Source organism: Gopherus flavomarginatus, chromosome 3 (assembly GCF_025201925.1).
Source record: "Gopherus flavomarginatus isolate rGopFla2 chromosome 3, rGopFla2.mat.asm, whole genome shotgun sequence".
NCBI lineage: Eukaryota > Metazoa > Chordata > Testudines > Testudinidae > Gopherus > Gopherus flavomarginatus.
In genome coordinates this window covers 42334702-42350266 of record NC_066619.1, presented here as the reverse complement: position 1 = coordinate 42350266, position 15565 = coordinate 42334702, and the positions used below count along the sequence as shown (strand labels likewise).

Here is a 15565-nt window from a genome sequence, read left to right as displayed (position 1 = left end):
TTTTCCTACTGTATCTTCCACTGCAGGCATCCGATGAAGTGGGTTTTAGCCCATGAAAGCTTATGCTCAAATTGTTAATCTCTAAGGTGCCACAAGTACTGCTCATTCTTTTTTCTATGGAACTGTATTCTACAGGAGGTTAGACTAAATTATCACAATGGTCCCTTCTAGTCCTGGAATATATACAGTTTGCTGTGCTTCTACTTTCTCCTTCTTCAGCTTTTTGCTTAAAACACATGTCCTTCAAGTCTTGTCTATCACCAGCCATCTCTATTTCATACATGTGGCTTAGTGAGTAAAGTAATCCCCTTAATAGGGATGCTTTCAGGTGATTTGGTAACATTCACTGGCATTTGGTCTTTGTGTGTCTCTGTCTAATGTTGCTTTTGTACATTTTTACTTCTAACAGCAGCTTTCATTCTTTCTTTTGTTTATGATACAAGCAGAAAACATATACTCTGCATCACCACTGCTTACTCCTATCTGCTAGTCAGTTCCTTTCAGACACATCCATTACACATGTTGGCCCACAATATTGCAAATCTCATAAAAGTCTCTTCTACCATTTCTGGGCAGACACCTGGCTCAGTGCCAATCCAGTGCAGATAATTCCTTTTCCCAACATTATAGGCATCTCCAGTAACATGCATCTCCCCAGACAGTAACAACTGTACTACTGAAATCCCTTTTCTGTTACATTACAATTACACTTAATCAAGATGAAAAGCTGTCCACTGGAGCTTCCTGATTGAGTGGATTCCACTGTAATGCAAAACAAGGCTAGAAGAAGTGGAGTCAAAAGAAGAAAAGACCAGTACAATTCAGAATGATTTGGATAGACCAAGTACACAAACAGATGAATGAATTGTGCGGTTCACCTCATAGAAATGTTAGGTAATGAGTTTAAGAACAAACCAAATGATAAGAGAGCATCCAGAACCTTGTGGCACAAAGGGTAGAAAATGAAAAAGATCTATAGTAGATCAAATAAATCCTTTGGCATTGTTTAACAGAAAAACAAAGGTTTGTAATTCATAAGAGAAATTATGAATGTCATTAGGACAATATTCTAGCCTGTACCATTGGACTGTTTAGTGAGGCCATATTTAGAATAGTCTGACTGTTTGAGGTGTTTTCTTACAAAATAGTTAGAGCTGATCAGAAAGTAGAAAATTATTTTTCCGCAAAATTTCATTTTGTTTTGTCACTGAAATTTCTTTTTCATAAAACTTTTCCTAGTAAATCTACTCTACATAACTGAATAATAGAAGGTACACAGGACAATCAGATTGATAAATGGTGTTGATTATTCAAAAATGTGAGAGAAAGTAGGGATTTTACTCTGATCTCACTATTTTTGCACTGGTGAAACTTCACTGAGTGCAATGGAGTTACTGCAGATTCATACCAGTATAATTGTGAGTAGAATCAGTCTCTAAGGGTAAGTGCTGGCCCCACTGAAGTCAGTGATAAAGCTGCAATTTACTTCAGTGGGGCAGGATTTTCCCCTGAGAATATATTTTTGTTTCAAGGTGTGCTGGTCTAACTGTTCAGTTCCCAGTAGCATTAAATACTACAACACAATAGTAAAAAAATTACTATTTACTCCAGGTACTTTCTTTTGTTGGGTTCAGAGCTACATATTTATGGTATTCAAACAAGTTACTTTTTCTCACTTAATATGTCTGGGCCCAATCTTTCTGCTCTTGAGATAAACAAAAGTATTGCCATAGCTTCAATAGGAGTAGGTTCAGGCCCTGTACAGAATGCAAAATAATAAGTCCTGCATCTTCAAAGATGTAAATGACATGAAGTGTGTGGTGAAAATCTTGCTATCTCCTTATTTATATTTGTGTGACCTATTAGATAGTTATGTTCCCACACATTGAATAGCAGAATACTGATCTGAGTTCCCATCCCTCAAATTGCATAAGAGGAACGAGGTTAAAATGTGGCCTTGGATGCCCATATAGGGCTTCTCTTGAAATTGGTAAGAACTCTGCATGCACATATTATGACACAATTTGAGCCACTTCGAGTGGGAACTGAATACACACATTTCTGAGATCACAATTAGGCCATGTTCCTGCCCACTGCTCCACATAGGCAGATTCCTGCACCCATGTGGAGCCCTTCTGAAATCAATAGGGTTACACCTGGACAGAGGGGTCTACATGTGTGGGGCATTTACAGGTTTAAGGGCCTAATTTTGCACTCAGAAATTTAGTCCATGGAGTTGGGTTGCAGACAAAAATTTATTCTGGCACTTAAAGAGTTTATACGTCTCATACATTACTCATAAATGGTCACTGATCCATGTTTAAAACAGGTACTATTAGTTTTTTAAAATATTTTAGTAGTCTGAAATTAAAAAAAAGGTGTAAGTTAAAAAATGAGAGTGAAAAAAGGAATCCATGTCTCCTCATCTTCTTTATTGGTTTTACTTTCTCATAGTGCAAAAAACCTTGTAAATACATGCTCTGAAACATTATACTGCAAGGAAATCATTATAAATCCCTGAAAACATAGGTCTATAATGGTGCTGGCATATCATAACTATAGGATTGTGGCTGTTACACATTTAAAAATATGCAGTTATAGTTCATTGGCCACATTATTTACACTGGATATTAGCAGTACTGCAGGAAACATGTTTTAATTCCTTTACAGGCTCCAAAACACTCATATGTTTATTTCACCATGTCATCTGAACAGAGACTCATTGTTTGAACTTCAGTATTGGGAAGATTATATCTAAAATGAGGGAAGCTTTTAACAATTTATTTAGCTGTTTGTAAGAAAATATAATAAAAATTAAAGAATGTTAATAATTTACAATGCATTACTTTTAAAGCACACATAATAATTGGAAGATAACAAAAGGAGAAACCTGATTCTTATTTGCCTGAGTTTTGATAATTTTGGTTTAATAGTAAACACTTACACTTAATGAAAATCAGAGAGAACAGCAGCAATTAAAATGAAAGCTGTTCAATGTTGTAAAATATGCCATGTCCACAATAAGAAAATGTTTCAGCAGATTTAGAAATATAAACATTGCTAGTAGCCTCTTGAAGGAGTAGCAGTCTGCAGGCATGCAGCTGTAACTTCATAACAGCATGGTAGACTGTTTTATGGAGCCGGTGATTACAAAGATCCACTTTAACTGTTTTTTTCTTACTGGCAGGTGTCCCACTGGCCTGAGGCCAAAGACCATGAGCGTACTGCAGCCTATGGTTTACACCAGGGTGTAGAAAATGCCGTCACTAGTTGGCTGCACATAATTACACTGATTGTGGTCTGACAACTTGACCTACGATATAGAAATGTGATAAATATGCAAAATATCTCACAGATATGACCCTCTTACAAGTTGTGTCTGATTGTTTTTCTCCTCAACAGATACGATATCTGCACTTATAAAAACAAGCCCTGTGGAACACTGGGTAAGTTTACAAAGTGGAACTTCAGCTTGTTTTTGTTGTTTGTTTGCATTATTCTGATTATTGATCATTGTTTAGTTTTGACCTCTTCTGCTAGTAAGCCTTCTCAAATATACACATATAAACAGTAAAATGAACTTATGTGGGTATAGGTTTTGTTAGATCACTGGAAGATTAAATTATGTGAATTGCTGTTGGGCGTTTCTTTTCTGGCATCTGTAATGCTGATAAAACCTACTAGATGATTCAAACTTACCAAGCAGTAATTAAAGCAGAAAACTTACTGCTTATTTCCATATAATCTATTTCCATTATATATTTCAAAAATACAAACGGGAGAGGAAGGGAAAAAAAGACCCAGCCCCAGGAAACAGACTTTGTGGTTTAAATTGTTGCCATGCTCTGTGAGTCGAGGTGCAACATCAAGACTGCTTCTTCTATAAAACATTGTGGAAAATAATCCAACGATGTAAATTAAAACAATATTGGAACTCCTCGGTGCCTTGACAGTGGAAAGCACATTTGTCAATATTATGGACAGGGTGGAGAGATATTGTCCTTGCCAACCCTAAATTTGTCACAACAAAGGTGTGTGTTATATATCATAAATATTGCAGTTTACTAGTGTTTTAAAGACAGAAATTATTATTAAAGAGACTTTCATGCATGGACTAAGTCTAATATGTACCTAACAAATCACTTTTTCAACCTTAAATCATTCCATTAGCTTCTTCCTTGTAATTAACTATCAGCACTCCAATCCTGAGTTGCAGACTAGTTCGGCTTATTGATTTTGTGTGTGATTATTTTGTAGGTCTTCCACTGATCAGAGTCAACCATGGTATTTTTTTTTCTGTTTCCTCCATTACTGTCTTCACTGAATCATATTCTGATAACTTTAACTCATGTTGAATAGTAACTTACTATACAAGTGGTCCTACTGAAGTCACTAGGGCAACTTGTGCAGTTAAGCTGTAGTCAATGTGAGTAAAGGATATTGGAATCTGGCCCACTGTAAACATAATCCATATGCATAATGTATTTTAGTATAACTTAAATGCCTTCCGACTACATATTTCTAAATTAAAGCCAGCACAGAGATGTCAAAACTGCGAAGACGTACTAATGTCACTATCATAACCTAGTCCCAGATTTGGACCTTAGCGTCCAAAATATGGGGGTTAGCATGAAAACCTCCAAGCTTAATTACCAGCTTGGACCTGGTAAAGCTGCCACCACCCAAAAAATTAGAGTGTTTTGGGGCACTCTGGTCCCCCCAAAAACCTTCCCTGGGGGACCCCAAGACCCAAATCCCTTGAGTCTCACAACAAAGGGAAATAAACCTTTTCCCTTCCCCCCTCCAGGTGTTCCTGGAGAGAGACACAGAAGCAAGCTCCGTGAATCTAAACAGAGGGATTCCACCCTCCCCGTTCCCAGCCTTGGAAAACAGAAGTACCGAGAGTTAATCTCTCTTTCCCCCTCACCCAGAGGGAATGCAAAGTTAGGCTAGTAAATCTAACAAACACAGATTTCCCCCTGACTTCTTCCTCCCACCAATTCCCTGGTGAGCTGCAGATTCAATTCCCTGGAGTTCCCCACTAAAGAAAAACTCCAACAGGTCTTAAAAGAAAGCTTTATATAAAAAGAAATAAAAATACATAAAAATGGTCTCTCTGTATCAAGGTGACAAATACAGGGTCAATTGCTTAAAAGAATATTGAATAAACAGCCTTATTCAAAAAGAATACAATTCAAAGCACTCCAGCAACTATAGACATGTAAATACAAAAAGAAAAACAATAGAAACCTTACTGCCTTACTATATTGTACTTACAACTTGGAAACAGAAGATTAGAAAGCAGGAAACAGAAATCACTTCTCATAGCCGAGAGAGTGCAGGCAGAAGACCCAAGAACAAAGGACTCATACACAAAAAACCCTCCACCCAGATTTGAAAAGGTCTTGTTTCCTGATTGGTCCTCTGGTCAGGTGTTTCAGATTACTTCTTTCCAGGTGTAAGAGACATTAACCCTTAGCTATCTGTTTATGACACGCCCCCCAAATTGCAGACAGTGGGGAAGCTCACTGGCGGCGATTTCCTTCTAGAACTTTAAAATAAACAGATTAATACAACACATGCACCTTTACATATACCACTAAGTATATAACTAACAGACTTCTACATTTTAAGAACACTTTTTAACTACTGGATTCTGGGAAACTCTCACGGGAGAGTGCATTAGCTACTTTGTTAGAAGCTCCTGAGATGTGCTGAATTTGAAAATCAAAATCTTGGAGAGCTAAACTCCAACGAAGAAGTTTCTTGTTGTTCCCCTTGGCAGTATGAAGCCACTTTAGTGCAGCATGGTCAGTTTGTAGCTGGAACCGCCGTCCCCAAACATATGGGCGCAGCTTTTCCAGGGCGTACACAATGGCATAGCATTCCTTTTCACTGACTGACCAGTGACTTTCCCTCTCAGATAGTTTCTTGCTGAGAAACACGACAGGATGGAAGTTGTGATCTGTTGCTTCCTGCATGAGCACTGCTCCTATACCATGCTCAGATGCATCCGTGGTTACTAGGAATGGCTTGTCAAAGTCCGGGGCCCTGAGCACAGGGTCAGACATGAGCGTCGCCTTAAGCTGGGTAAAGGCCTTTTGACACTCATCAGTCCACTTAACTGCATTTGGCTGGGTCTTTTTGGTCAGGTCGGTCAGTGGGGCAGCGATTTGGCTGTAGTGTGCTACAAATCGCCTGTAGTACCCGGCCAAGCCTAAGAAGGATTGGACCTGTTTCTTTGACCTTGGGACAGGCCACTTTTGGATAGCATCCACCTTGGCCTGTAGGGGGTTTATGGTTCCTCGACCCACCTGGTGCCCCAGGTAAGTCACTCTGTTTTGGCCTATTTGACACTTCTTGGCCTTAACAGTTAGTCCGGCCTGCCTGATGCGCTCAAAGACCTTTTCCAGGTGTAGTAGGTGTTCGGGCCAGGAGTCTGAAAAAATGGCCACATCATCGAGGGAGGCAACTGCATATTCTCTCAGTCCTGCTAGTAGACCATCAACCAGCCTCTGGAAGGTGGCGAGTGCATTTCGAAGGCCGAAAGGAAGGACGTTAAATTCATACACCCCCGCATGGGTGACGAATGCTGACCTCTCCTTGGCAGGTTCATCTAGCGGTACTTGCCAGTACCCCTTGGTTAAGTCTATTGTAGAGATGAACTGGGCCCGTCCCAACTTTTCCAATAGCTCATCGGTGCGGGGCATTGGATAGTTGTCTGGACGAGTTACCGCATTTAGCTTACAGTAGTCCACGCAAAAGCGTATTTCCCCATCTGGTTTGGGTACCAGAACCACTGGAGATGCCCATGCACTGGTAGATGAGCGGATTATACGCATCTGTAGCATGTTCTGGATCTCCCGTTCTATAGCAGCTTGGGCATGAGGAGACACCTGGTAGGGTGGGGTTCTAATGGGGTGAGCATTACCTGTGTCAATGGAGTGGTATGCCCATTCAGTCTGTCCTGGGGTGGCTGAGAACAATGGGGCGAAGCTAGTGCACAGCTCCTTGATTTGTCGCCGCTGCAGACGTTCCAGGGTGGTTGAGAGGTTCACCTCTTCCACGCCACCGTCTTTTTTCCCGTCGTAGTAGACACCGTCAGGCCACTCAGCATCATCTCCCTGGACTGTAAACTGACAAACCTGTAAGTCTCTGGAATAGAAAGGCTTGAGAGAATTAACATGGTACACTCTGGGCTTTAGTGAGGAATTGGGAAATGCTATGAGGTAGTTCCCAGTTCCCAGGCGCTCTTGGACCGTGAATGGCCCTTCCCATGATGCTTCCATCTTATGGGCCTGTTGCGCCTTCAAGACCATAACCTGGTTTCCTACCTTGAAGGAACGTTCTCTGGCATGTCTGTCATACCAGGCCTTTTGCTCTTCCTGAGCATCCTTTAGGTTTTCTTTAGCAAGGGCTAAAGAGTGTCGGAGGGTGCTTTGTAGGTTGCTTACAAAGTCCAGAATGTTAGTTCCTGGAGAAGGCGTAAACCCCTCCCATTGCTGCTTCACCAACTGTAATGGCCCCTTAACCTCATGACCATACACAAGTTCAAATGGTGAAAACCCTAAACTGGGATGTGGTACAGCCCTGTAGGCAAACAGCAACTGCTGCAACACTAGGTCCCAATTATTGGAGTATTCGTTGATGAATTTACGTATCATGGCCCCCAAAGTTCCATTAAACCTTTCCACCAGGCCATTGGTTTGATGGTGGTACGGGGTGGCAACCAAGTGGTTCACCCTATGAGTTTCCCACAGTTTTTGCATGGTCCCTGCCAGGAAATTAGATCCTGAATCAGTAAGGATGTCGGAGGGCCAACCGACCCTGGCAAAAATGTCTGTTAGGGCCAGGCACACAGTGTTAGCCCTGGTGTTGCCTAGAGCTACTGCTTCCGGCCATCTGGTAGCAAAGTCCACGAAAGTCAGTACGTACTGCTTTCCTCTGGGTGTCTTTTTTGGGAAAGGACCCAGAATATCCACAGCTACTCGCTGAAATGGGACCTCAATTATGGGGAGTGGCTGGAGAGGGGCCTTGACCTGGTCTTGGGGTTTTCCCACTCTTTGGCATACCTCACAAGACCGGACATACTTGGCAAAGTCCTTGCCCATCCCCTCCCAGTGGAAGGACTTCCCCAACCGGTCCTTGGTTCTGTTCACCCCAGCATGGCCACTGGGATGATCATGGGCTAAGCTTAAGAGCTTCCCCCGGTACTTAGTTGGAACCCCCAACTGTTTTTGCGGCTGCCATTCTTCCTGGTGTCCACCAGAAAGAATCTCCTTGTATAAAAGTCCTTGGTCTATAACAAACCGGGATCGATTAGAAGAGCTGAGAGGCGGTGGGGTGCTTCGTGCCGCCGCCCACGCTTTCTGAAGGCTGTCATCTGCTTCCTGCTCAGTCTGGAACTGTTCCCTTGAGGCTGGGGTCACCAGTTCTTCCTCAGACTGTGGACTTGGGCTTGGTCCCTCTGGAAGCGATGTAGGTGATGGGGTTGTTTCCGTTGCTGGTGAACCGCTCTCCGCTGGTGCACCTGAGGGTATTTCAGGCTCTGGCTGAGCCTTTTGGGTATGGCTGTCTGTTGCTTCTGCCAGTTCAGGCTCGCTGGTGCCCTCTGGCGTTGAGTTTGGAGATGTGGTTGCAATTGCTGGTGCTGGTTGCTGTTCCAGTTCCGGGCCTGGGACTGGAGGTGCTGTGGCTGTTTCAGTGGTTGGCATGGAATCCGGATCCACTACCTCTGTCTGGGTCTCTGGTAACACAGACGGGGCGTCTGTGGACGGCTCAGGAACAGGAATGGGTCTGGAAGCTTGCCTGGTTTGGCTACGTGTAACCATTCCCACTCTCTTGGCCCACTTCACCTGGTTGGCCAAGTCTTCCCCCAGTAGCATGGGGATAGGATAATTGTCATAGACTGCAAAAGTCCACATTCCTGACCAGCCTTTGTACTGGACAGGCAGTTCAGCTGTAGGCAAGTCTACAGCTTGTGACATGAAGGGGTAAATTGTCACTTTGGCCTTTTGGTTGATGAATTTGGGGTCTACAAAGGATTGGTGGATAGCTGACACTTGTGCCCCCGTGTCTCTCCACGCAGTAACCTTCTTTCCGCCCACTCTCAAATTTTCCCTTCGCTCCAAGGGTATTTGAGAGGCATCTGGGCCTGGGGATCTTTGGTGTGATGGTGGTGTAATGAACTGCACTCGGATGGCGTTCTTTGGACAGTTGGCCTTGATATGTCCCAGTTCATTACACTTAAAGCATCTTCCATCTGATGGGTCACTGGGTCGAGGTGAGTTACTGGAGACTGGTGAGGTGGAAGAATACTGTGTCTGTGGCTTTACTTGGGTTGTAGGTGGGGTTTTTGGCTGCCCTCGGTTGTAGGGTTTATGGTCGGTGTGCCCTCTGGGGTATTCGTTCCCCTTGACAGTAGCTTTCTTGCTTTCTGCCACTTCCATCCATCTGGCTTCAATCTCCCCCGCCTCAGCAAGATTTTTGGGTTTTCCATCTTGTATGTACCGTGTTATGTCCTCAGGAACACTATCCAAGAACTGCTCCATTTGTATGAGGAGGTGCAGTTCTTCCAAGGATTTAACATTGTGTCCTGATATCCAGGCCTCATAATTTTTCCCAACGTAGTAGGCGTGTTTGGGAAATGACACATCTGGTTTCCACTTTTGGGTTCTGAAACGCCGACGGGCATGATCCGGGGTTATCCCCATTCTGTATCTGGCCTTGGTTTGGAAAAGTTTATAGTTGTTCATGTTCTCCTTAGGCATTTCAGCTGCCACCTCTGCTAAAGGTCCACTGAGCTGTGGCCTCAATTCTACCATGTACTGGTCTTCAGGGATGCTGTACCCAAGACAGGCTCTTTCAAAATTTTCCAAGAAGGTCTCAGTGTCATCACCTGCCTTGTAGGTGGGAAATTTTCTGTGATGTGGAACCATAATTGGCGAAGGGTTGTTAGGATTGGCTGGCGCATGCAGCCCAGCTTGCGCTAAGTCCAGTTCATGTTTTCTCTGTTTTTCCTTCTCTTTATTTTCTTTTTGTTGTTTTTCCATTTCTTTTTGTTGTTTTTCCATGTCTCGGCGGTGGGCCACCTCTTCTTCTTCTAGTTTTCTGTGGTGGGCTGCATTTTTGGCTTCTTGTTCTCTTTTATGGGCTGCCTGTTTGACCTGTTCTTCTCTTTCTTTCATCTCCATTTCTTTTTGTTTTATTTCTAGTTCCTGTTTGTTTTTTTCCATCTCTCGCCTGTGCTCGGCGTATTTGATTTGTTCTTCGGCCTCCATTTTTGTCTTGTTAGGCATGGTTCCTGTTTTCTTGTGTTGGGGTGCCCTCCGGTGTTTATCTTCTGAACTGCAGGCTCTGTTGCCTCCTGGGGTCTGCCTAGCAACAGTGCCTTTTTCCCTTTTTTTTTCTCTAGCTAATCTTTTCAATGTAAAGTAAACCAGAAAAACCACCTTATTTGCATGAGTATAGTGCTGGTATCTGCCTCCTAATGGGAGTGTTATTGTGTGACATAAGACCCTTAATAGTCTCTTAATGGTTCCTTGCTTAATATGCAAGCCAAAAACTGCCAGAGAGAGCAGAAAAAAAAATTCTCTCTGGTTCCCTTTTAAAACCAAACTGTTTCTCTCTGCTAAAAAGCCCCTAGAAGAGAAAAGAAAAATATAATATTCCTACTGGCTTCTGGATTCTATCTTTTTCCCAACGCTGCCACCATATCATAACCTAGTCCCAGATTTGGACCTTAGCGTCCAAAATATGGGGGTTAGCATGAAAACCTCCAAGCTTAATTACCAGCTTGGACCTGGTAAAGCTGCCACCACCCAAAAAATTAGAGTGTTTTGGGGCACTCTGGTCCCCCCAAAAACCTTCCCTGGGGGACCCCAAGACCCAAATCCCTTGAGTCTCACAACAAAGGGAAATAAACCTTTTCCCTTCCCCCCTCCAGGTGTTCCTGGAGAGAGACACAGAAGCAAGCTCCGTGAATCTAAACAGAGGGATTCCACCCTCCCCGTTCCCAGCCTTGGAAAACAGAAGTACCGAGAGTTAATCTCTCTTTCCCCCTCACCCAGAGGGAATGCAAAGTCAGGCTAGTAAATCTAACACACACAGATTTCCCCCTGACTTCTTCCTCCCACCAATTCCCTGGTGAGCTGCAGACTCAATTCCCTGGAGTTCCCCACTAAAGAAAAACTCCAACAGGTCTTAAAAGAAAGAAAAATACATAAAAATGGTCTCTCTGTATCAAGGTGACAAATACAGGGTCATTTGCTTAAAAGAATATTGAATAAACAGCCTTATTCAAAAAGAATACAATTCAAAGCACTCCAGCAACTATAGACATGTAAATACAAAAAGAAAAACAATAGAAACCTTACTGCCTTACTATATTGTACTTACAACTTGGAAACAGAAGATTAGAAAGCAGGAAACAGAAATCACTTCTCATAGCCGAGAGAGTGCAGGCAGAAGACCCAAGAACAAAGGACTCACACACAAAAAACCCTCCACTCAGATTTGAAAAAGTCTTGTTTCCTGATTGGTCCTCTGGTCAGGTGTTTCAGATTACTTCTTTCCAGGTGTAAGAGACATTAACCCTTAGCTATCTGTTTATGACAGTCACAGAAATGCCACTGCAAGTTTTCAAAAGGGGAAAATATCAAAGGAAACATTTAGTGAAAAACATTTTTCTTACATTATACTCATATTTAATGTATTTGACTATTAGTGCACTAATCCTCATTTTATAAGACTTCAGCATAGAGCCAAATTCTGCTCCACTTGAAACCAGCACAGTGGAGGCCAGACTTGGCTGCATACTTTACTAAATAGAAAGTGAACAAATTTTAAATAGATGCTTTTGTTCATAAAGAGTCAATTACAACCCCCCTCCTCCTTTTCTGCAATGGGAATCTTGACAACAGAACTATGGCCATTTCTTTGCATTGTGGGAACTGGAGTGGGAGTAGGGACAATATCCTCTATGGCTCTGAGTCAACAAAACACTTAAGAAATGCTGAAGTGCCATTGACCGCAAGAAGTTAGAGTGAAGCACATGCTTAATGGGAGCATATATATGAAGTCCCCATAGACAGCAACACAACGAGTAGGAGGAACCCTGGGTGCCCTGGGGAGAAATGGGGCTAGAAGATCTTCCACTAGACAGATCTTCTGTTAGACAGATCTTCTAGTTCTTCCCTTCCAATCTCTGGCATAAAGAGCTATGCAAGGAGCTATGTAGAAAAAGCAGCTTGCATCAAAGTTATCTCTGTACTGCAATAAACCACCTATGGCTGTGTCTGGCCCATGTTAGCTGACTTGGGTTCAAAGGGCTCAGGCTGTGGGGCTGAAAAATTGCAATGCAGATGTTCGGGCTTGGGTAGGAGCCCAAGCTCTGAGACTCTGTGAGAGGGGAGGGATCCAGAACTCAGGCTCCAGCCTGTGCCCAAATGTCTACACTGCAATTTACAGCCCAGTGAACCTGGGTCAGCTGACATGGGCAAGCTGTGGGTGTTTTATTGCAGTGTAGACATACCTAAAGTGGCTGTGCAGCTGCTATGTGGCTTCAGTGGAGGATCTCTCCTCCCTCTCTTACACATCTGCTGAGCACCTGGCTCAGCTTCTTGGGCCAGGTCTGGGTTCTGGATTTGGCCTGCACTGTTTGTTGCAAATGTAAAAGCACTGTACCGAATTACAAATCATTAGCCTGAGGCTCAGGCCATTATTCCTGTGAGTAAGGGTTGCTGGACCAAGTTCTATACACTGAACATATAGGGATCTCTTTACACACCCTTGAACTGTGGTGACCTCAGTGGAGGAACATGACAGTCATAAAAGTGCTTGGTACACTACACTCAAATGCAGGAAGTAAAGAATACCTCTTCCAATTAGAACAACAGAGAATTTTAGGCAGGTGAAACATTATTATTAGACTGGCAACAGATAGTAGACTGCAAAAATTTGTTATATGTTTTTCTTAATTCTCTCATCACTAATCTTTTCTCCCCAGTCACCTCATCCTCTCTTTCCAGTGGTTACTAGTCATCTCATTCCTACTTATTTTAGGCAGAAGGGCATGATTTATCACCATTTTCTCATAAAAGGTAACAACTTGCCTTCCATGGCAAAGTAATTATTTTTCCAGTCACTGTTTTGGAGTACTGTATTTCGCAGGGCAGGTGATTCCCTTGGAGAGGCTGTTAATGCTTCTTCCAGATAAAAGACCACAGGAAAGAATATCTTAGGTAAGGCTGCTGGTTAGATTCCATCAGCAGTGACAGCAAAGTAGTTCTGCCACAGTATATATTCTATGTGATGTTCTAATGCTGAAGAGTGTGCATGGCACCGCAGAGCTATATTCTGTAAGTGCCAGTAGCTTTCTTCCTGTTAAGGAATCTTTTAAAAGCACTTATAATACAATGATAAATGGAAAAGCCTTCCATGTTTAAGTGAATGTTTTTTATTAACGTCTCCTTTCCTTTTTGATGCATTCAGTTTTATTTTTATACAAAAAAAAAGTACCCCTGGGGCTTTTTGTAGCTAAAAAAGTTTCTTGTATGTTTTTAGGAACCCACTAAGCTTAAACAGATCTCTTTAGAAAAATAATGTGGATACATTTTACTTTCTGCCTCAAGAATGTTAAAATAAAAATGCTTTCTTGAATTCTCTCTCCTGGCTCAAGTTACTAGGTGGTCCCAAGTTACCAGAAGTAAAATTTATAAATCTAACCCCTAGTCTAGACATTTTCCAGCACTGACTGTAGTTCAAAAAATATTAATGTCTAGCCGGCAAAGAGAAATTCCCCCCAGTGATTTTGAAAATGACTAGAAAGTTAACCTTTTGCCAACTGCTCCTTCTGTGTGTGGAGGTTATTAAAAAGAATCCAGCCATTTATAACTAGGGCTTTTAAAACTTGAACACCTTGGCATGACCCTTTGTGTCTCCTTCTGTTTATTCAGGCTTGGCCTCTGTGTCTGGAATGTGTGAGCCTGAAAGGAGCTGCAGCATTAATGAAGACATTGGCCTAGGTTCAGCTTTTACCATTGCACATGAGATTGGTCACAAGTGAGTGAGTTTAAAATATATATAATAAATTTGATTATACCACCTTTGAAATAACAATGTAATCATTACTATCACAATCTCTTATGTTTTGGCTGTACCATCTCTTTTCTAGTGCCTGTGGTTGCTGTAGATAACATTATCCATGATGAGTGGTGATACATTTTATTTGGTGTATTTTATCAAGAACTTCTACTTTAGAATTAAGTCTGTATTGCTTACCCTTCTACTTCAGATCCCAATTTAATATGATTCTGATGCTGGGCTCATAAATTGCCTACCTTGTTTCATATATATATTTTTAAGATTTGGTTTTGGTATTGGTATTGTCTTTTTTCCCTCTTTCCTTTGTCTACCTCTCTTAGTGGATCAAAAGCAGTTAAAAGGTAAAGATTATTATTTCTCGTATTGTTTTCGTTTTTTTAAATCATAATTAACTCCAATTTGATCTGTACTGGGACCAGTGCTGTTCAACATATTCATAAATGATCTGGAAAAAGAGGTGAACAGTGAGATGGCAAATTTGGTAACTGACACAAAATTACTCAAAATAGTTGAGCCTAAAGCTGACTGTGAAGAGTTACAAAATCACTAAACTGGGTATCCGGGTAACAAAATGGCAGATGAAATTCAATGTTGATAAACGCAAAGTAATGCACATTGGAAAACATAATCCCAACTATTTATATAAAATGATAGAGTCTAAATTAGCTGTTGCCACTCAAGAAAGAGATTTTGGAGTCTTTGTTGATAGCTGTCTGAAAACATCCACTCAATGTGCTGTGGCAGTCAAAAAAGCTATCAATTTTTGGAGCCATTCAGAAAGGGATTGATAATAAGACAGAAAATATCATAATGCCACTATATAAATCCATGGTACACCACACCTTGAATACTGTGTGCAATTCTGGTCACCCCATCTCAAAAAAGATATATTAGAATTGAAAACGGTGCAGGGAAGGCAACAAAAATGATTAGAGGTATTGAACAGCTTCCATATGAGGAGAGGTTTAGAAGATGCGGACTGTTCAGTCTGGAAAAGAGATGAGTGACTGGGGATATGACAGAGGTTTATAAAATCATGAATTATGTGGAAAAAGTGAATAAGGAAGTGTTATTTACCCCTTCATATAATCCAACATCCAGGGGTCCCCAATGAAATTAATAGGCATCATATTTAAAACAAACATAAGGAAGTACTTCTTCACACAATACAGAGTCAACCTGTGCAACTCTGCCTAGGGATGTGAAGGCCAAAAGTATAACTGGATTCAAAAAGTAATCAGATAAGTTCATGGACGCTAGGTCCATCTACGGTTATTACCCAAAATGGTCAGGGATGCAACCCCATGATCAGGTGTCCCTAACTCTCTGACTGCCAGAAGCTGAGACTAGATGACAGTGATTGGATCACTCAATAATTATCGTGTTCTGTTCATTCCCTCTGAAGCGTCTGGCACTGGCCATTACTGAAAGACAGGATATTGGGCTAGATGGTCTGACCCAG

At 42.0% G+C, this 15565-nt stretch overlaps 1 protein-coding gene across 1 annotated transcript in view; it reads left to right on the top strand.

Moving 5' to 3' along the window:
• The window catches only part of ADAMTS6 (ADAM metallopeptidase with thrombospondin type 1 motif 6), a 324965-nt gene that overhangs the window by 131889 nt on the left and 177511 nt on the right, over positions 1 to 15565 (top strand). Inside the window, exons 8-9 of the mRNA XM_050947192.1 lie at positions 3403 to 3446; positions 13956 to 14061. Of these exons, the coding sequence (XP_050803149.1) occupies positions 3403 to 3446; positions 13956 to 14061 (150 nt within the window). The remainder of the gene's footprint in view (positions 1 to 3402; positions 3447 to 13955; positions 14062 to 15565) is intronic.